At 44.1% G+C, this 16,117-nt stretch overlaps 1 protein-coding gene across 2 annotated transcripts in view; it reads right to left on the reverse strand.

Annotated features, from left to right (window-relative positions):
* Positions 1-3,530: 3,530 nt before the first annotated feature.
* Positions 3,531-16,117, reverse strand: part of homer2 (homer scaffold protein 2) — a 20,258-nt gene continuing 7,671 nt past the window's right edge. For both annotated transcript variants that reach the window (XM_059547318.1, XM_059547317.1), the window contains exons 2-9: positions 11,355-11,511; positions 10,419-10,550; positions 7,611-7,703; positions 7,383-7,519; positions 6,936-7,080; positions 6,644-6,754; positions 6,438-6,518; positions 3,531-4,948 (exon numbers count right to left, since the gene is read on the reverse strand). In XM_059547318.1, the coding sequence (XP_059403301.1) occupies positions 4,760-4,948; positions 6,438-6,518; positions 6,644-6,754; positions 6,936-7,080; positions 7,383-7,519; positions 7,611-7,703; positions 10,419-10,550; positions 11,355-11,511 (1,045 nt within the window). In that variant the 3' untranslated portion in view covers positions 3,531-4,759. The remainder of the gene's footprint in view (positions 4,949-6,437; positions 6,519-6,643; positions 6,755-6,935; positions 7,081-7,382; positions 7,520-7,610; positions 7,704-10,418; positions 10,551-11,354; positions 11,512-16,117) is intronic.

Consider the following 16,117-nt stretch of genomic DNA (forward strand, 5'->3'; position numbering starts at 1 on the left):
GGACCGGAGGGTGTGTTCCAACTACAGGGGGATCACACTTCTCAGCCTCCCTGGGAAAGTCTATGCCAGGGTACTGGAGAGGAGAATCCGGCCGATAGTAGAACCTCGGATTCAGGAGGAACAGTGTGGTTTTCGTCCAGGCCGTGGAACACTGGACCAGCTCTATACCCTCTACAGGGTGCTGGAGGGTTCATGGGAGTATGCCCAACCAGTCCACATGTGCTTTGTGGATTTGGAGAAGGCATTCGACTGTGTCCCTCGCGGCGGCCTGTGGAGGGTTCTCCGGGAGTATGGGGTCCGGGGCCCTTTGCTAAGGGCTATCCGGTCCCTGTACGAACGGAGCAGGAGCTTGGTTCGTATTGCCAGCTGTAAGTCAGACTTGTTCCCGGTGCGTGTTGGACTCCGGCAGGGCTGCCCTTTGTCGCCGGTTCTGTTCATGATTTTTATGGACAGAATTTCTAGGCGCAGCCAGGGGCCGGAGGGGGTCAGGTTTGGTGACAACACGATTTCGTCTCTGCTCTTTGCGGATGATGTTGTCGTGTTGGCCTCATCAGGCCAGGACCTTCGGCATGCACTGGGACGGTTTGCAGCCGAGTGTGAAGCGGCTGGGATGAGAATCAGCACCTCCAAATCCGAGGCCATGGTCCTCAGTCGGAAAAGGGTGGCTTGCCCACTTCAGGTTGGTGGAGAGTTCCTGCCTCAAGTGGAGGAGTTTAAGTATCTTGGGGTCTTGTTCACGAGTGAGGGAAGGATGGAACGGGAGATTGACAGACGGATCGGTGCAGCTTCTGCAGTATTGCGGTCGATGTACCGGTCTGTCGTGGTGAAGAAAGAGCTGAGCCGCAAGGCGAAGCTCTCGATTTACCGGTCAATCTACGTTCCTACTCTCACCTATGGTCATGAGCTTTGGGTCATGACCGAAAGGACAAGATCCCGGATACAGGCGGCCGAAATGTGCTTTCTCCGCAGGGTGGCTGGGCGATCCCTTAGAGATAGGGTGAGAAGCTCAGTCACCCGGGAGGAGCTCAGAGTAGAGCCGCTGCTCCTCCACATCGAGAGGGGTCAGCTGAGCTGGCTCGGGCATCTGTTCCGGATGCCTCCTGGACGCCTTCCCGGGAAGGTGTTCCGGGCACATCCCACTGGGAGGAGACCCCGGGGGAGACCTAGGACACGCTGGAGAGACTATGTCTCCCGGCTGGCCTGGGAACGCCTCGGTGTCCCCCCAGAAGAGCTGGAGGAAGTGTCTAGGGAGAGGGAAGTCTGGGGTTCTCTGCTTAGACTGCTGCCCCCGCGACCCGGCCCCGGATAAGCGGTAGAAGATGGATGGATGGATGGATGTTTTGTAATTCTGTAATGTGGTTTAAACTGTATTTACTGTAACTGTGTGTAATTATTTATTGCTTGTTGAACAAATACACTTTGATCATTTGTGACATCTTGTCTTTTGACTCATTACAAGACAAATCACACAAAAAATGCTTTGTTGAAGTGAGTAACTTTAAATAGAAAATATTTAGTTAAAGTAACTAGAACTAATTGTGTGGAACCACTGTCCATAATTGAAATGAGTAATTTGAAACAAACCTCCTTATGTTGATAGAGTGAAATAAAATTGGCTAGATTGTAATAAACCAAAACATGTTCAGTTAAGTTAACCGGTTTAAGTTGAAGCAAAGTGAATAAATTGCTTTGGTTGGACATTACTATTTCACATAGATTCTACCTCATTCAGTTGTGTTGTTACAACACAAGGAGTTTGCATACATTCAACAAATTCCATTAATGTTATCAAAACACAATTTGGTTGTGTGGAACCACTGTCCATAATTGACTTAAGTTTAAAGAGTAATTTTTTTGAGTGTATGCTGCCTCACTGTCAGCCAGTTGCCCTGCTGCAGAGGCGCTGTAACTGGAACCGAACAATGTACAGGACTCCCTGAGCTAGTCACATGCAAAGCCGTATCTACAGCTCTCATAATCTTACGGACCTCAATTAAAGTTTGGGTGCATGTCGCTAATTCTGAAAACTACTCTGTCAGCCTAACTATTTCCCTGCATTTATCACATGTGAATCCCTCGCCACCAACAGAGAAAGCTACACTGTACATTTGGCAAGTGATAATAACAGGAGAAGAAGCCATTAGTCGCCATGATTTAAGAATGATTATGACATTACCACAGTTATTTGATGAACGTGAAAAACGTAGCGAGATCGGCTAACTGAATGCTAACACGCTGCACTCTCGGTTTAGATTAAAAATAAAAACCAACAGTCCAATAAGTTTGATACATAATAAAATATTATATGTTATATTTTAGCAGTTTAACAAGCAAAGAGTGATATTAAGATAGAGATACCAACAGAAAAACACATCTACAATCACAAACTACTCAGCAGCAAGGCAGACTGGAGCCGGAAGGAGGGTCTTCAGCTCTGCACTCCAAAAAACAGGTAAAATATGCAACTGATGTCAAAAATGTTGATCACTGATTTGATGTAAATTGAACGAAACATATTGGCCTACATCTACACTAAAGCAGTTTCAGTGGGATTCACTTCAGATTTTCATCCAATGACCACTGGGAGAAATTGCCGTCCAAACTGAATTTAAACCGTTACAGCCTCTTGATCAAGTCTTGACTAATATTTGATGTCAGTTTGAAGTCAAGGAGCCTGCTGGGTAATATTTACTTTCAGGTGTTTTGTATAAATCCAATAGTTATTCCACCATTCATGCAATATTTGGTTTAACTTTAGCAGAAATCTGCTTCGACATTGACGCTAAAAGGCTCTTTATTTAGTTTTTTGTTTTTTACTCTACTGGCTAGATGTCTTCAATTGCCCAAATGGAAGGTCAGATCTGAGCCAGAGATCATGTATAAAGATTCTCGGCTCCACAAAAGGGTGCAGTCAAACAGCAATTACATCTGATTCATCCAGAACTGCCATGAGCTCAAGCTCCTGCAGCTCAGCATTATGAGTGGCTTGTTTGTGAAACAAAGTTTTGAGAATCATATCAATAATAAAACCATATATTGGCAATCTTGGCCTAATAGTTACAGAGTCGGATTTGTAACTAAAAGGTCACAGGTTCGAGTCTCAGGTCTGGCAGGGATTGTAGGTGGGGGGATTGTAAATGAGCAGTGTTCTCTTCCACCCTCAATACCACGACTGAGATGAGACCCACTGCTCCTGGTGTGTGTGTGTGTGTGTGTGTGTGTGTGTGGACCAGATGCAGGTGCGACACACAGATCCTGAGCATCACTGAACCCAGTATGTCTACGGAAACAGGCTTTGTTATGGTGACATCACAGAAATCTGCTAACAACGATAAAACAACTATATGAATAAATGTATTCACATCTGGATCACAGTATACTCACACAATCAATAGCAGCCGTGTCTGGAAAGCAGGTTGCCAAGGCAACACATCCTCTCACCAATCAGAGGGCGAGAGAGACGCCCAACGCCTGTAAGAGCCTCAAACATTGCAAATAACTACAGAAACACAGACATCTCCTTCATAAACTAGATTTCCACAATTATTTATTTTACAATTTTGATCAACAAAAGTATTTTTTTTTCCAGAATGAGGGGAAAAAGGCTCAAGTTTCCAGTAAGGTGTGTTAAAGACACTCGCCCACATTAAACGTTCTCTAATACACCTGCCACGACATTCAAACAGCATCAAGAAGAAAAACAACAACAACTGAGAGGAACTGAGGAGAGAGTTTGGAAGCTCAAGCGCTCCGATCACAGACTCAGGAAAGGCAGAGATTATTCTAAAAAAAGCACATGTGTAAATTATCACATCACCCGAATGTCTCTCACACACACACACACACACACACACACACACACCACAAACACTGCTGAGCATGACACACACATATGCACCGAACAAGAACACTGCCTTCATCACAGCAGATATTTGGCTCATATTTTCATCGATCAGAATAAGAATAATCTGAAAGCAACTGCATCTTGAAAACTTTTTAAAAATACAAACAAATCAGCAGAAGAAGAGAAGTGCGTCCTGCTGCCTGAGGCGGGTATTGCATGAGGAGCCGCTCGACGCCTCGCGTTACACAGAACGTTTCTCATTCCAACATCAGATGAGTTCATTAGGGAAGGCGGAGAGAGCGCCACCTTCAGGCACTTAGTGATTCTGCAGTTCATGTGTGTTTGTGCATATCAGCGATTCCAAAGGGCCCTGAGATCTGCAGCGGATAAATTCAGTCTTCAGTCCATGTGTGTGTGTGTGTGTGTGTGTGTGTGTGTGTGTGTGTGAGAGAGAGAGAGAGCGGGGGGGGGGGGGGGCTCCTCACTGACCATCAGTAGCCCTTAACCAGCAGTCAGAAGATCACAAACACACACACACACACACACACACACACAACAGGAGGAGTGAGACAAACAGAGAGAGAGAGAGAGCGTGTGTGTGTGTGTGTGAGAGAGAGAGAGCGAGGGGGGGGGGGCTCCTCACTGACCATCAGTAGCCCTTAACCAGCAGTCAGAAGATCACAAACACACACACACACACACACACAACAGGAGGAGTGAGACAAACAGAGAGAGAGAGAGAGCGTGTGTGTGTGTGTGTGAGAGAGAGAGAGCGAGGGGGGGGGGGGCTCCTCACTGACCATCAGTAGCCCTTAACCAGCAGTCAGAAGATCACAAACACACACACACACACACACACAACAGGAGGAGTGAGACAAACAGAGAGAGAGAGAGAGAGAGAGAGCGTGTGTGTGTTCAGTTATCGACGCCTAGTTTAGAAATGCCCTGACGAACTTCATGGAGCTCATCAATCTTCCCGTCCAGAGCGTCCATGAACTTCTTGAGTTCGCTCTTCATGTTCTTCTGTTTCTGCTGACTGTCGTCGATCTCGCTCTGCAGGAGCATCATCTTCTCACTCAGATCTCTGTTTGCCGTTTCTGCAGCCTGTAAAACATCATCAGCATCAGTGAGTCAGCATGCAGAACCGTGGATTCACACTGGCATGATGAACGTTTATTAACAATATTCTAACAGCAGGAGTATTCTTGGAGCTGTGGTGTGCGTGAGGTTAAAGTACAGTGCGGTAATCAGAGAACGTCGTCTAAAGTTTGGCGCATGGCTGGAATGCAAAACCGCAGAAATGCATCAACAGCACTGAATCAAATGCTTCGGTCTGAAACACTGAAGAAAATAACACACATCTCTAAATAGCAACACATTGGCTCAGTGTTTGTGTTCACTGCCAGACTCATTTACACAATTAGGATTATTCCCTCAGAAACAACAAAAAACTTACTGTGATGCTGTGTCCCGGCGCGATGAGACAAAACCAATAAAACCCATTACAAACGAGGCATTTGTTGCACCCAGTGGGGACATAATTACTGATTATAATGACTAATACTGTCTTTTATGTGTTGCATTGCATATCGCGCCGTGTAAACATAAAACCATATTCACATTTGCGATCAGATAAATTCTTTAAATATGTAAACATACTTACAGACTGGGAGTCAGAAGCACCAGACTGTCCTTGCAAAGTTGGAATTGCCTCAATTTATAAAAACAGACGCCGGCATTGTAGGCTACTCTAAAAGGAAATAGTCCTTGTCCTCCGCAAAATGCACAGCACACATTTGAATATTTGGGTTGGACTGTTACAGAACAGTGTTGTAAATACTGCTTAATCACTGATTTCTAGTCGTGTCCTCTCTTGGAAGACCAAACAAAGAAGTTTTGCTTTCACAACAAAAAAACAAAGCTTCTCCACAACATGGCACTGGTGACAACAGCGAGCATAAAAGTTACGCCTTCTTTCTTTGTGTGAACATCTGGGCAGCATTATGCAAATCTTCCCACACAGTGATGTAGCCATGTGGGGGTGTGGCAGTCTTAACTCCTGAACTCATCTGAAAAGTATTTAAAGAAAACCTGCCATTGATTTATACTGACTGCATTCAGAATTAATTGAAATAAATGAATCAGAACTGTAATATTTGCATAGTGAATTAGTGATTACAAACAGTAGGTTTTCATGAGCAGATACAGCAGTGTATGAAAATAAAGACTTATCTCATATTTCATACATGTCATGCGTTACATCTGTCTTTCAGAGCAAACGCGCAACGCAGATGATAAATGAATTCTGATTAACGTGTGCAGACGCCAAAATACATATCACATAACCTGGATCTGTTAGTCCAACAAAAAACAGGCATTTACATGACATTGGAAAAAGTCATTTTACTGCTTTAGTCTGACTGAAACTAAACTTTTAACATTTTCTTCAGCAAATGCAGATGATTAGCTGTTGCTCCATCAGTGTAATCCACCAAACACCTTCACAAGCAAACCTGAGGATTCTCAGTGAAAGAATGAACCGTATGTTCAGAACGATCTGAGGTCCGTTAGAAGAGGTGTGTTTGTTGTTCACCTGTAGTTTGGCCGTGATGCTTTCACATTTGGACATGAGCTGCGGGATGGTTTCTGCCTGTTTGCGCAGGTCCTTGAGCTCCTGAAAAACACCATCATACTGTTTGTGTGAGTGTGTGTTTGTGTGAGTGTGTGTGTGTGTGTGAGAGTGAGTGAGTGACAGACAGTGTGTGTGTGTGTGTGTGTGTGAGAGAGAGAGACACTCACCTGTTCTTTTTCCTGTAGATCTGCTTCCAGCTCTTGAATTCTGAGACTCAGCTGAGCATTTCTCTCTCTCTCCAGATTCACCTCCTTACACTGATCCTCCAGCTCCGAGATCTACACACACACACACAGTACAGCTCTTCCATCACACACACCTGAGCTCAATATGACAGCAAATGCAAACATCTCTTGTAGCCTAAAGATTCTGATTCTCTAACCCTGTGGATAAACTCAACTAAACTGAGATTAAAGCATCTCTGCTGATAAATGACTCTGGGGGGCGCTGCTTCTTCACCTTGTCCCTCAGCTGGTTGTTCTCGCCCTGGCTCTGCGTCACTTTACTCTTCCAGCTCTCGGCGTTGGTGTTGGCCTCGTGCAGCGTGTCCGTCAGCTGAGCGTTGCGGTCCTTCAGCTCCTGGAGCTCCGTCTCCAGCTTCTTACTGTCAGACACACACACACACACACACACACACACACACACACACACAGCGTTCAGGGCGTCTGCAATCGTGAAGGACAAAGAGCTAACTGTCTCTACTACTAAAGTTAAACACACTGAAGTAACTGAAGGCTCATGACATCTGAACATCTCATCAGTCAGTCAGATGCTGTTCTGATTCACATCTGATCAAGTCAGTTTAGGGGCTGGTTAGTTAATATCAGAAATGTGAATAAAGGAATATCACATGAGGCATTCCTGAATAAATTGTTTTTTAATGACTGAATCAGTTGAGCGTGTCACCTCTGCTCCACCACAGACTTCAGCCGGTCATTCTCACTCTTCAGTGCGGTGTCGTCTGGCACGTGTGAGATCTTCTCATCATCCGTTCCATTGAGGCTGGACGCTTGATTGCCTGATGGAGTTTCATGCCCAGATTCCTTACAAAACAACACAATTTCACATTTTAACAGACGTCACTCACATCACTGACTGTGGCTAAAAAGCTTTAGATTATGAGGATGACTTTACCTGTGACTGATCACTGGATGTCTCCATCTTCTCCTGAGATTTTTCTCTGGCTAGTTTCGCAGCTTCTTTGACTTCCTGGAACTTCTCAGCGAACTGAGGTAAAACACAGAAAAAACAGATCAGGATAGGAAAAAAACATGGATTGGTACTGTTACACCTTTGACTGTCAAAAGGCTTATAAAATCAACATATGAACCTTCATAACAGTGTTTTGCTTGTGTGACAGTCTGTGTGTGTGTGTGCATGCATGTGTGACAGTCTGTGGGTGTGTGTGTGTGTGCATGCATGTGTGACAGTCTGTGGGTGTGTGTGTGTGTGCATGCATGTGTGACAGTCTGTGGGTGTGTGTGTGTGTGTGTGTGCATGCATGTGTGACAGTCTGTGTGTGTGTGTGTGTGTGTGTGCATGCATGTGTGACAGTCTGTGTGTGTGTGTGTGTGTGTGTGTGTGTGTGTGTGTGTGTGTGTGCATGCATGTGTGACAGTCTGTGTGTGTGTGTGTGTGTGTGTGTGTGTGTGTGTGCATGCATGTGTGACAGTCTGTGTGTGTGCATGCATGTGTGACGGTCTGTGTGTGTGTGCATGCATGTGTGACAGTCTGTGTGTGTGTGTGTGTGTGTGTGTGTGCATGCATGTGTGACAGTCTGTGTGTGTGTGTGTGTGTGTGTGCATGCATGTGTGACAGTCTGTGTGTGTGTGTGTGTGTGTGTGTGTGTGTGTGCATGCATGTGTGACAGTCTGTGTGTGTGTGTGTGTGTGTGTGTGTGTGTGTGTGTGTGTGTGTGTGTGTGTGTGTGCGCGTGTGCATGCATGTGTGACGGTCTGTGTGTGTGTGCATGCATGTGTGACAGTCTGTGTGTGTGTGTGTGTGTGCATGCATGTGTGACGGTCTGTGTGTGTGTGCATGCATGTGTGACAGTCTGTGTGTGTGTGTGTGCATGCATGTGTGACGGTCTGTGTGTGTGTGCATGCATGTGTGACAGTCTGTGTGTGTGTGTGTGTGTGTGTGTGTGTGTGTGTGTGTGTGCATGCATGTGTGACAGTCTGTGTGTGTGTGTGTGTGTGTGTGTGCATGCATGTGTGACAGTCTGTGTGTGTGTGTGTGTGTGTGCATGCATGTGTGACAGTCTGTGTGTGTGTGTGTGTGTGCATGCATGTGTGACAGTCTGTGTGTGTGTGTGTGTGTGTGTGTGTGTGCATGCATGTGTGACAGTCTGTGTGTGTGTGTGTGTGTGTGCATGCATGTGTGACGGTCTGTGTGTGTGTGTGCATGCATGTGTGACAGTCTGTGTGTGTGTGTGTGTGCATGTGTGACAGTCTGTGTGTGTGTGCATGCATGTGTGACAGTCTGTGTGTGTGTGCATGAATGTGTGACAGTCTGTGTGTGTGTGTGTGTGTGTGTGCATGCATGTGTGACAGTCTGTGTGTGTGTGTGTGTGTGTGTGTGTATGCATGTGTGACAGTCTGTGTGTGTGTGTGTGTGTGTGTGTGTGTGCATGCATGTGTGACAGTCTGTGTGTGTGTGTGTGTGCATGCATGTGTGACAGTCTGTGTGTGTGCATGCATGTGTGACGGTCTGTGTGTGTGTGTGCATGCATGTGTGACAGTCTGTGTGTGTGTGTGTGTGTGTGTGTGTGTATGCATGTGTGACAGTCTGTGTGTGTGTGTGTGTGTGTGTGTGTGTGTGTGTGCATGCATGTGTGACAGTCTGTGTGTGTGTGTGTGTGCATGCATGTGTGACAGTCTGTGTGTGTGCATGCATGTGTGACGGTCTGTGTGTGTGTGTGCATGCATGTGTGACAGTCTGTGTGTGTGTGTGTGTGCATGTGTGACAGTCTGTGTGTGTGCATGCATGTGTGACAGTCTGTGTGTGTGTGCATGCATGTGTGACAGTCTGTGTGTGTGTGTGCATGCACGTGTGACAGTCTGTGTGTGCATGCATGTGTGACGGTCTGTGTTTGTGTGTGCATGCATGTGTGACAGTCTGTGTGTGTGTGCATGCATGTGTGACAGTCTGTGTGTGTGTGTGTGTGTGTGTGCATGCACGTGTGACAGTCTGTGTGTGTGCATGCATGTGTGACGGTCTGTGTTTGTGTGTGCATACATGTGTGACAGTCTGTGTGTGTGTGTGTGCATGCATGTGTGACAGTATGTGTGTGTGTGCATGCATGTGTGACGGTATGTGTGTGTGTGCATGCATGTGTGACGGTCTGTGTGTGTGTGTGTGCATGCATGTGTGACGGTCTGTGTGTGTGTGTGTGCATGCATGTGTGACAGTCTGTGTGTGTGTGTGTGTGTGCATGCATGTGTGACGGTCTGTGTGTGTGTGTGTGTGTGTGTGTGTGTGCATGCATGTGTGACGGTCTGTGTGTGTGTGTGTGTGTGTGCATGCGTGACAGTCTGTGTGTGTGTGCATGCAGGTGTGATAGTCTCTGTGTGTGTGTGTGCATGCATGTGTGATAGTCTGTGTGTGCATGCATGTGTGACAGTCTGTGTGTGTGTGTGTGTGCATGCATGTGTGATAGTCTGTGTGTGTGTGTGTGTGCATGCTTGTGTGACAGTCTGTGTGTGTGTGCATGCATGTGTGATAGTCTGTGTGTGTGTGTGTGTGTGCATGCATGCATGTGTGATAGTCTGTGTGTGCATGCATGTGTGACAGTCTGTGTGTGTGTGTGTGTGTGCATGCATGTGTGATAGTCTGTGTGTGTGTGTTTGCATGCTTGTGTGACAGTCTGTGTGTGTGTGCATGCATGTGTGACAGTCTCTGTGTTTGTGTGTGTGTGCATGCATGTGTGACGTATTGTCAGACCTTGGACAGCTGTTGTTCAGAGGCGAAGCCGAGTCCAAACACTGTGTTTGCACGACTGTCGGCCCACTGGCCAAACTTCTGCGACGTTTTAGTAAAGTTCATATTGGGGGTGATTGTGCTGTTGATGATCACCTGAAAAACAAACACATCACAACATTACAATGGTCACACAGACACACACACACACGATTCATGTGTGTTGATAAATAACAGTGAGTTATTTATTGAGTGCTGAACTGGTATTAGTCATTAATCTTTCACATGTTACTTTTCCAAATATTCCTGCATTCTGTAAAAAATCTCCAAAATGTATCTGTGTATTTCTGTGGATTTGACCTAATTTCTTCAGTGATTCACACTCACTGATTCTGTGTGACTCTTGAAGCTGATCAGAGTTACACGTGTGTGTTCGGCCAGCCATTTAACCTCAACACGTGTATGTGTGAGCGCTGTCAGAGTGACAGCAGCAGGTGTGCGTGTCTGTCTGCTACTTACACACAAATGTGAGTGTGAGTCTTCATCTATCTGCTCTCAGAGAGTGACAGCAGCAGTTGTGTGTGTGTGTGTGTGTGTGTGTGTGAAAGAGAGAGAGACAGAGAGACAGACAGCGAGAAAGAGAGAGAGAGACAGAGAGAGAGACAGAGAGAGAGACAGAGAGAGAGACAGAGAGAGAGAGAGAGAGAGAGAGACAGACACAGAAACACAGAGAGAGAGAGACACTCAGCAGGTCTGTGCTGTGACATCATCACTGCTGCCTCCATTCTGAGGGACTGATCCAAATCTCCATGGCAACATGAACCATAAACCCTCTGCAGAGGAAGACCCTTAGAGAGAGAGAGAGTGTGTGTGTGTGTGTGTGTGAGCACTGTGGATTGCAGCATCAGCAGACACTCTTACACTGACTCCATCAGACACACACACACACAGAAGTCTGACCTTTGACCCGTCCACGCTGATGATGCGGTAGCTGTTGCGTGTGCTGTCATAGAAGTACGAGACGGTAACGGCCTGTTTACTGGCGGGAACCCAGTTCTTCTTAGTGCTGGGATCGATCTGGAAGACATGAGCTCTGGTGGTGAAGATCGGCTGCTCCCTGCATCACACACACACACACACACACACACACACACACACACACAGGCACATTACATGAAGATCAGCTTAGGTCACCACACACTGCAATCACTCTCATCTGTGTGTGAAATCATTTTATTTCACAATATTTTATCATTTATTTCTCATATGAGAACAAACCACACTTCATCTGCCAGAGCTTCAGTGATGACCTACAGCAACATCACCTCTAACGCTAATGATGCCTGACCGAGACAGAGACAATTATACAGTTTACAGTCATTTTTAGATGACATGATGGCACCACTGACCAATCACAATCAGTCATTACAGAGAAATGTGTGATAACAGGAAAACAAGCCAAAATACAAAGTTTCCAAACATCTGATGATGAACATGAAGGTCTTTTAACCGAATGCCAAAACAGCTTCTGCTCAATGTCTTCATATATTTGTATTGTACTATGATTTACCTTGAAGTCCAAATGAATTACAGATCCCAGCTGTAAGAAAGGCTGTGCAGATAACTGAACAAACACATATGCACAACTCCAGCGCCAACAATGTGCTTAGACACAACCAGATTGCATGCAATAATCAGTGAGCAGCGCTCAGTTATGGGTAGAACTGCGCAAGAAAGAAAGCGAAGTACGTGGGGCTGTGCAGATGAGAGTATTCATGCCATTCATGGATATAATATAGTTATATTGTGTGGGTTAATGCCATATAGTAGGTTTTCTATTCTCATTTCCTATTTAATCATTTAGATTATCGTATGGGTGCTATATTGTGATTATGGCCAGTGTCTAGATGACGCACTGCTAGATTAATTTAATATCTCCTCGTTAACTATTATATACACATATAGTTTTCACAGAGTATTATGTTTGGATGTCGAATGAAGATATTTTCTGCTATATTGTTTATTGTATAGCTGATACTTTGAGTTTGCAAATCTTTGGCTTTTAAATTTCACCAGTAATATTTGTCATAATCCGTGGCACATTTTTTATTTAGTCAACCATTTTGTTTATTTAAATGGGGAGTCATCTCATTTATCACCAGTAAAATATGGAGTGCCACAAGGATCCGTCCTAGGTCCCCTTCTGTTTTCAATATACATGTTGCCCCTTGGTAATATTATTAGAAAATACGGGATTAGCTTCCACTGTTATGCTGATGATACTCAGCTATATATCTCAACGAGACCAGATGAAACTTCCCAATTATCTAAGCTAACAGAGTGTGTTAAAAATGTAAAAGATTGGATGACCAATAATTTTCTCCAATTAAATTCGGATAAGACAGAGATATTAATTATTGGACTAAAAAACAGTACATAGAATCTAGTAGATTACAGTTTGCAACTAGATCATATAATCATATTTCCCGTGTTACAAAAACTGCATTCTTCCATCTTAGAAACATTACCAAGCTACGAAACATGTTATCTGTTTCTGATGCAGAAAAGCTAGTTCATGCATTCATGACCTCTAGACTGGACTATTGTAATGCACTTCTAGGTGGTTGTCCTGCTTCTTCAATAAACAAGCTACAGGTTGTCCAAAATGCAGCGGCTAGAGTCCTTACCAGATCAAGAAAATGTGATCATATTACCTCAATTTAAGTTCTTTATCAGTTACAAATGATCATTACTTACCTATAAGGCCCTAAATGGTTTAGCTCCTGCGTACCTAAGGCCTAAAAAAAAAATTTGTTTGGTTCCGGTTTCCGACCGACCCTGTCAATTTATGTGCGACCCAAATTTATTTTATGAGACTGGGGAAGAACGGTCTTTCACACATCGTTAATTAAATTACAGTTTCCTTTAAATGCTGTTTTACACTTAAGTAATCCGTTAAAAACCATTAAGTATTGCATCAAAACCCTTTAACTGTCAATTCCTAAAGTGAGCTATAACTTAAGGTTTGGAAATCGTAACATTAAGAGAAACACGGGGGGAGTCAACAATATATCGCGGAACAGAGAGGGCACTGACAACATGCTGACAGACAGGACATTAACATTACTTTTAATATGAAACAAAGTCTCATTTGGTTATTTCACCTTTCAAATGTGGTCATTTTTTAAAGAAATGTAAACAATAAATACCGTTTTGTGGCTCTTGAATGTGTCGAACAGATCGCTGTAAGTTAGATCATCAGTTAAAACTAACTGATCGTCTCTTGCTTCTAGTTAATTTATAGCATCAAAATCAAATAAATCACATAAATGAACATCATAAAGAATGTTGTTTGACTACAAAAAGATGTCTGTACACTCCGTTTTTCAAGTTCAAATCCTCCATGTTAATCTACCATGAGATCGCCTGTCAAACTCCCGCGAAGGCTTTGTGTGTGTGTGTGTGTGTGTGTGTGTGCGTTTTGCGTGTCTATGGCAACAACAGACTTTAAACGGGGATACAGAATCACTGTCGTAAAAGTACCGGTAAAAAAAAAAAATCCCTACCGACCAATGACCTCAACTGACAACCAACCGGAACCAAACTTTTTTTTTTTTTTTAGGCCTAACTAGCCTTCTACCATGCTACAACCCATCACACTCCCTAAGGTCACAAAACGCTGGACTTTTGGTAGTTCCTAGGATAGCAAAGTCCACTAAAGGAGGTAGAGCTTTTTCACATTTGGCTCCCAAACTCTGGAATAGCCTTCCTGATAATGTTCGGGGTTCAGACACACTCTCTCTGTTTCTCTGTCTGTCTGTCCTAGGGTTTTTGACTCGTTCCTTACATGTCACATCCAGATGTCACGTGTCATTACAGCACCTTTACGGTTGTGTGTGAACGTAAACACATATTCCAAGAAATCACTGCAGTGTGAATGAAAGAAAATCTAAGGATCCAGGAACAATTGCTGGGACACATTACCCGTGTATTATCTGGAATCGCAGTGTGAAAGGAGCTTTAGCTTCTGTGGTTCCATGTTGCTGCTAATATTCTTTATAATAATCTTTCTGTGTTACAAGCTATGTCAATTAGTGTTGTACTGCAATTGTGTTTATTGTCTTTCACTTGTCAAAGCATCTCTATCTGAATGTTATTCAGCTGTAGTGATATCAGATGCATTTGTCCATAAAAGGGATTTTCTGGCTCTCACTTGTGAAACAGACATTACAGTACATGAGTGTTAGGGTTAACCCTGCTCCATAATGCTCACATTGTCTCATTTCCGCTAAAAATAGAAAATATTACTAGTACTTTGCAACGCAGTAACTTTGAGTAGTTTTTCAGCAAACTACTTTTTTACTCTTAATTTTGTTTTCAGTACTTTTACTTGTACTCAAGTAAATTATTCCTTAAGTAGCAATACTTTTACTTAAGTACAATTTCTTACTCTTTCCACCATTAATCTGTTTGGCTACTTAATTCTCCTCTGATTTAGATTTGACACAGACGTCACGTGATTTCTGAGACCTCAAAAATCATCTGAACGCGCAGGTGTTTCAGTCCTCGGCCAGAGTGGCCTGCCGCCTCCCTGCTGATGACATCTTCATCCGCCGACCAGATCAGAAAAAATAACCTGACAATGATGACACACGCGTGTGATTCACACCAAAGCATTCAGAATATTCCCTGAGTGTCAGCTGAGCCATGGCAGGAATGCGGCTCTACCTGCACACACCCACAGCGCCATACCTGAACTCTGACCTCAGCGTGCTCTGATTGGAGCAGACCGTGGAGAGGGCGGGGCTGTGACCGGACACACATTCCATCAGCAGGTCAAACTGCTCCAACACGAACTCCCGAAATGACTAGAACCACATTCACACAGAATCACAGGACACAAGACTCGCTGTGACGTCATAAACCAGCCGCTCAACACCAGTTTGCTTTATATTGAGCGTCTGATCACACAATCACACACCATTAGTCACGCTCTCAGAACATGTGCTCTATCAGCTCCAGCTGCTAAACAATGAACATTTTAATGCTCAAAACAACTAACTTGTGTATCACCTGTTTAAAGGATATTTTGAGGATGGATTAGTCATATACAGAATCCTTCAGGCTTTAAACTTTTAAAATGACCAGACTTTATATGGAGATCAGGAGGTCCACCTCAATCAAGTCACATTTATTTCGGCAATGCTTTATGAAATTTCACTTCACAGCGATAAACGTGAAAATAATGATTTAATGGTGCAAACAGATTTCACTTCTGCTGTTACTTCAACAGTGGCCTTACAAACACAGGACTGATCAATATCTGTTATTTTCCCAGAACAATCAGACTGGACAAAGTCTATCAGTATGATGACGGTTAATGTAGAGCTGAAACAACGAATCGATTTAATCGATAAAAATCGATTATTAAAATAGTTGTCAACTAATTTAGTCATCGATTCGTTGCTAAATAACTTTTATTTGCCGTAAGCGGCTCATTTCGTGCATATTTCAAATCTGCGGTGACCAAAGTGTGGCAGTAATGAGCCACCGGAGGTTTTCCTCAGCCAGTACAGCAGGAGAAGTAGCGAATAGCCAATAGCTGGCCTCGTTTTATGTCACGTGCTTCCCGAACAGCGTCTCTGCAGCATTTAGCGGGATGTGGGAGACTGGGAGTACTTTACTTTGAGCCTTCAAAAAAGAAGAGTAACCTGTAAACTCTG

This window comes from Carassius carassius, unplaced genomic scaffold (assembly GCF_963082965.1).
Source record: "Carassius carassius unplaced genomic scaffold, fCarCar2.1 SCAFFOLD_65, whole genome shotgun sequence".
Classification (NCBI taxonomy): Eukaryota; Metazoa; Chordata; class Actinopteri; order Cypriniformes; family Cyprinidae; genus Carassius; species Carassius carassius.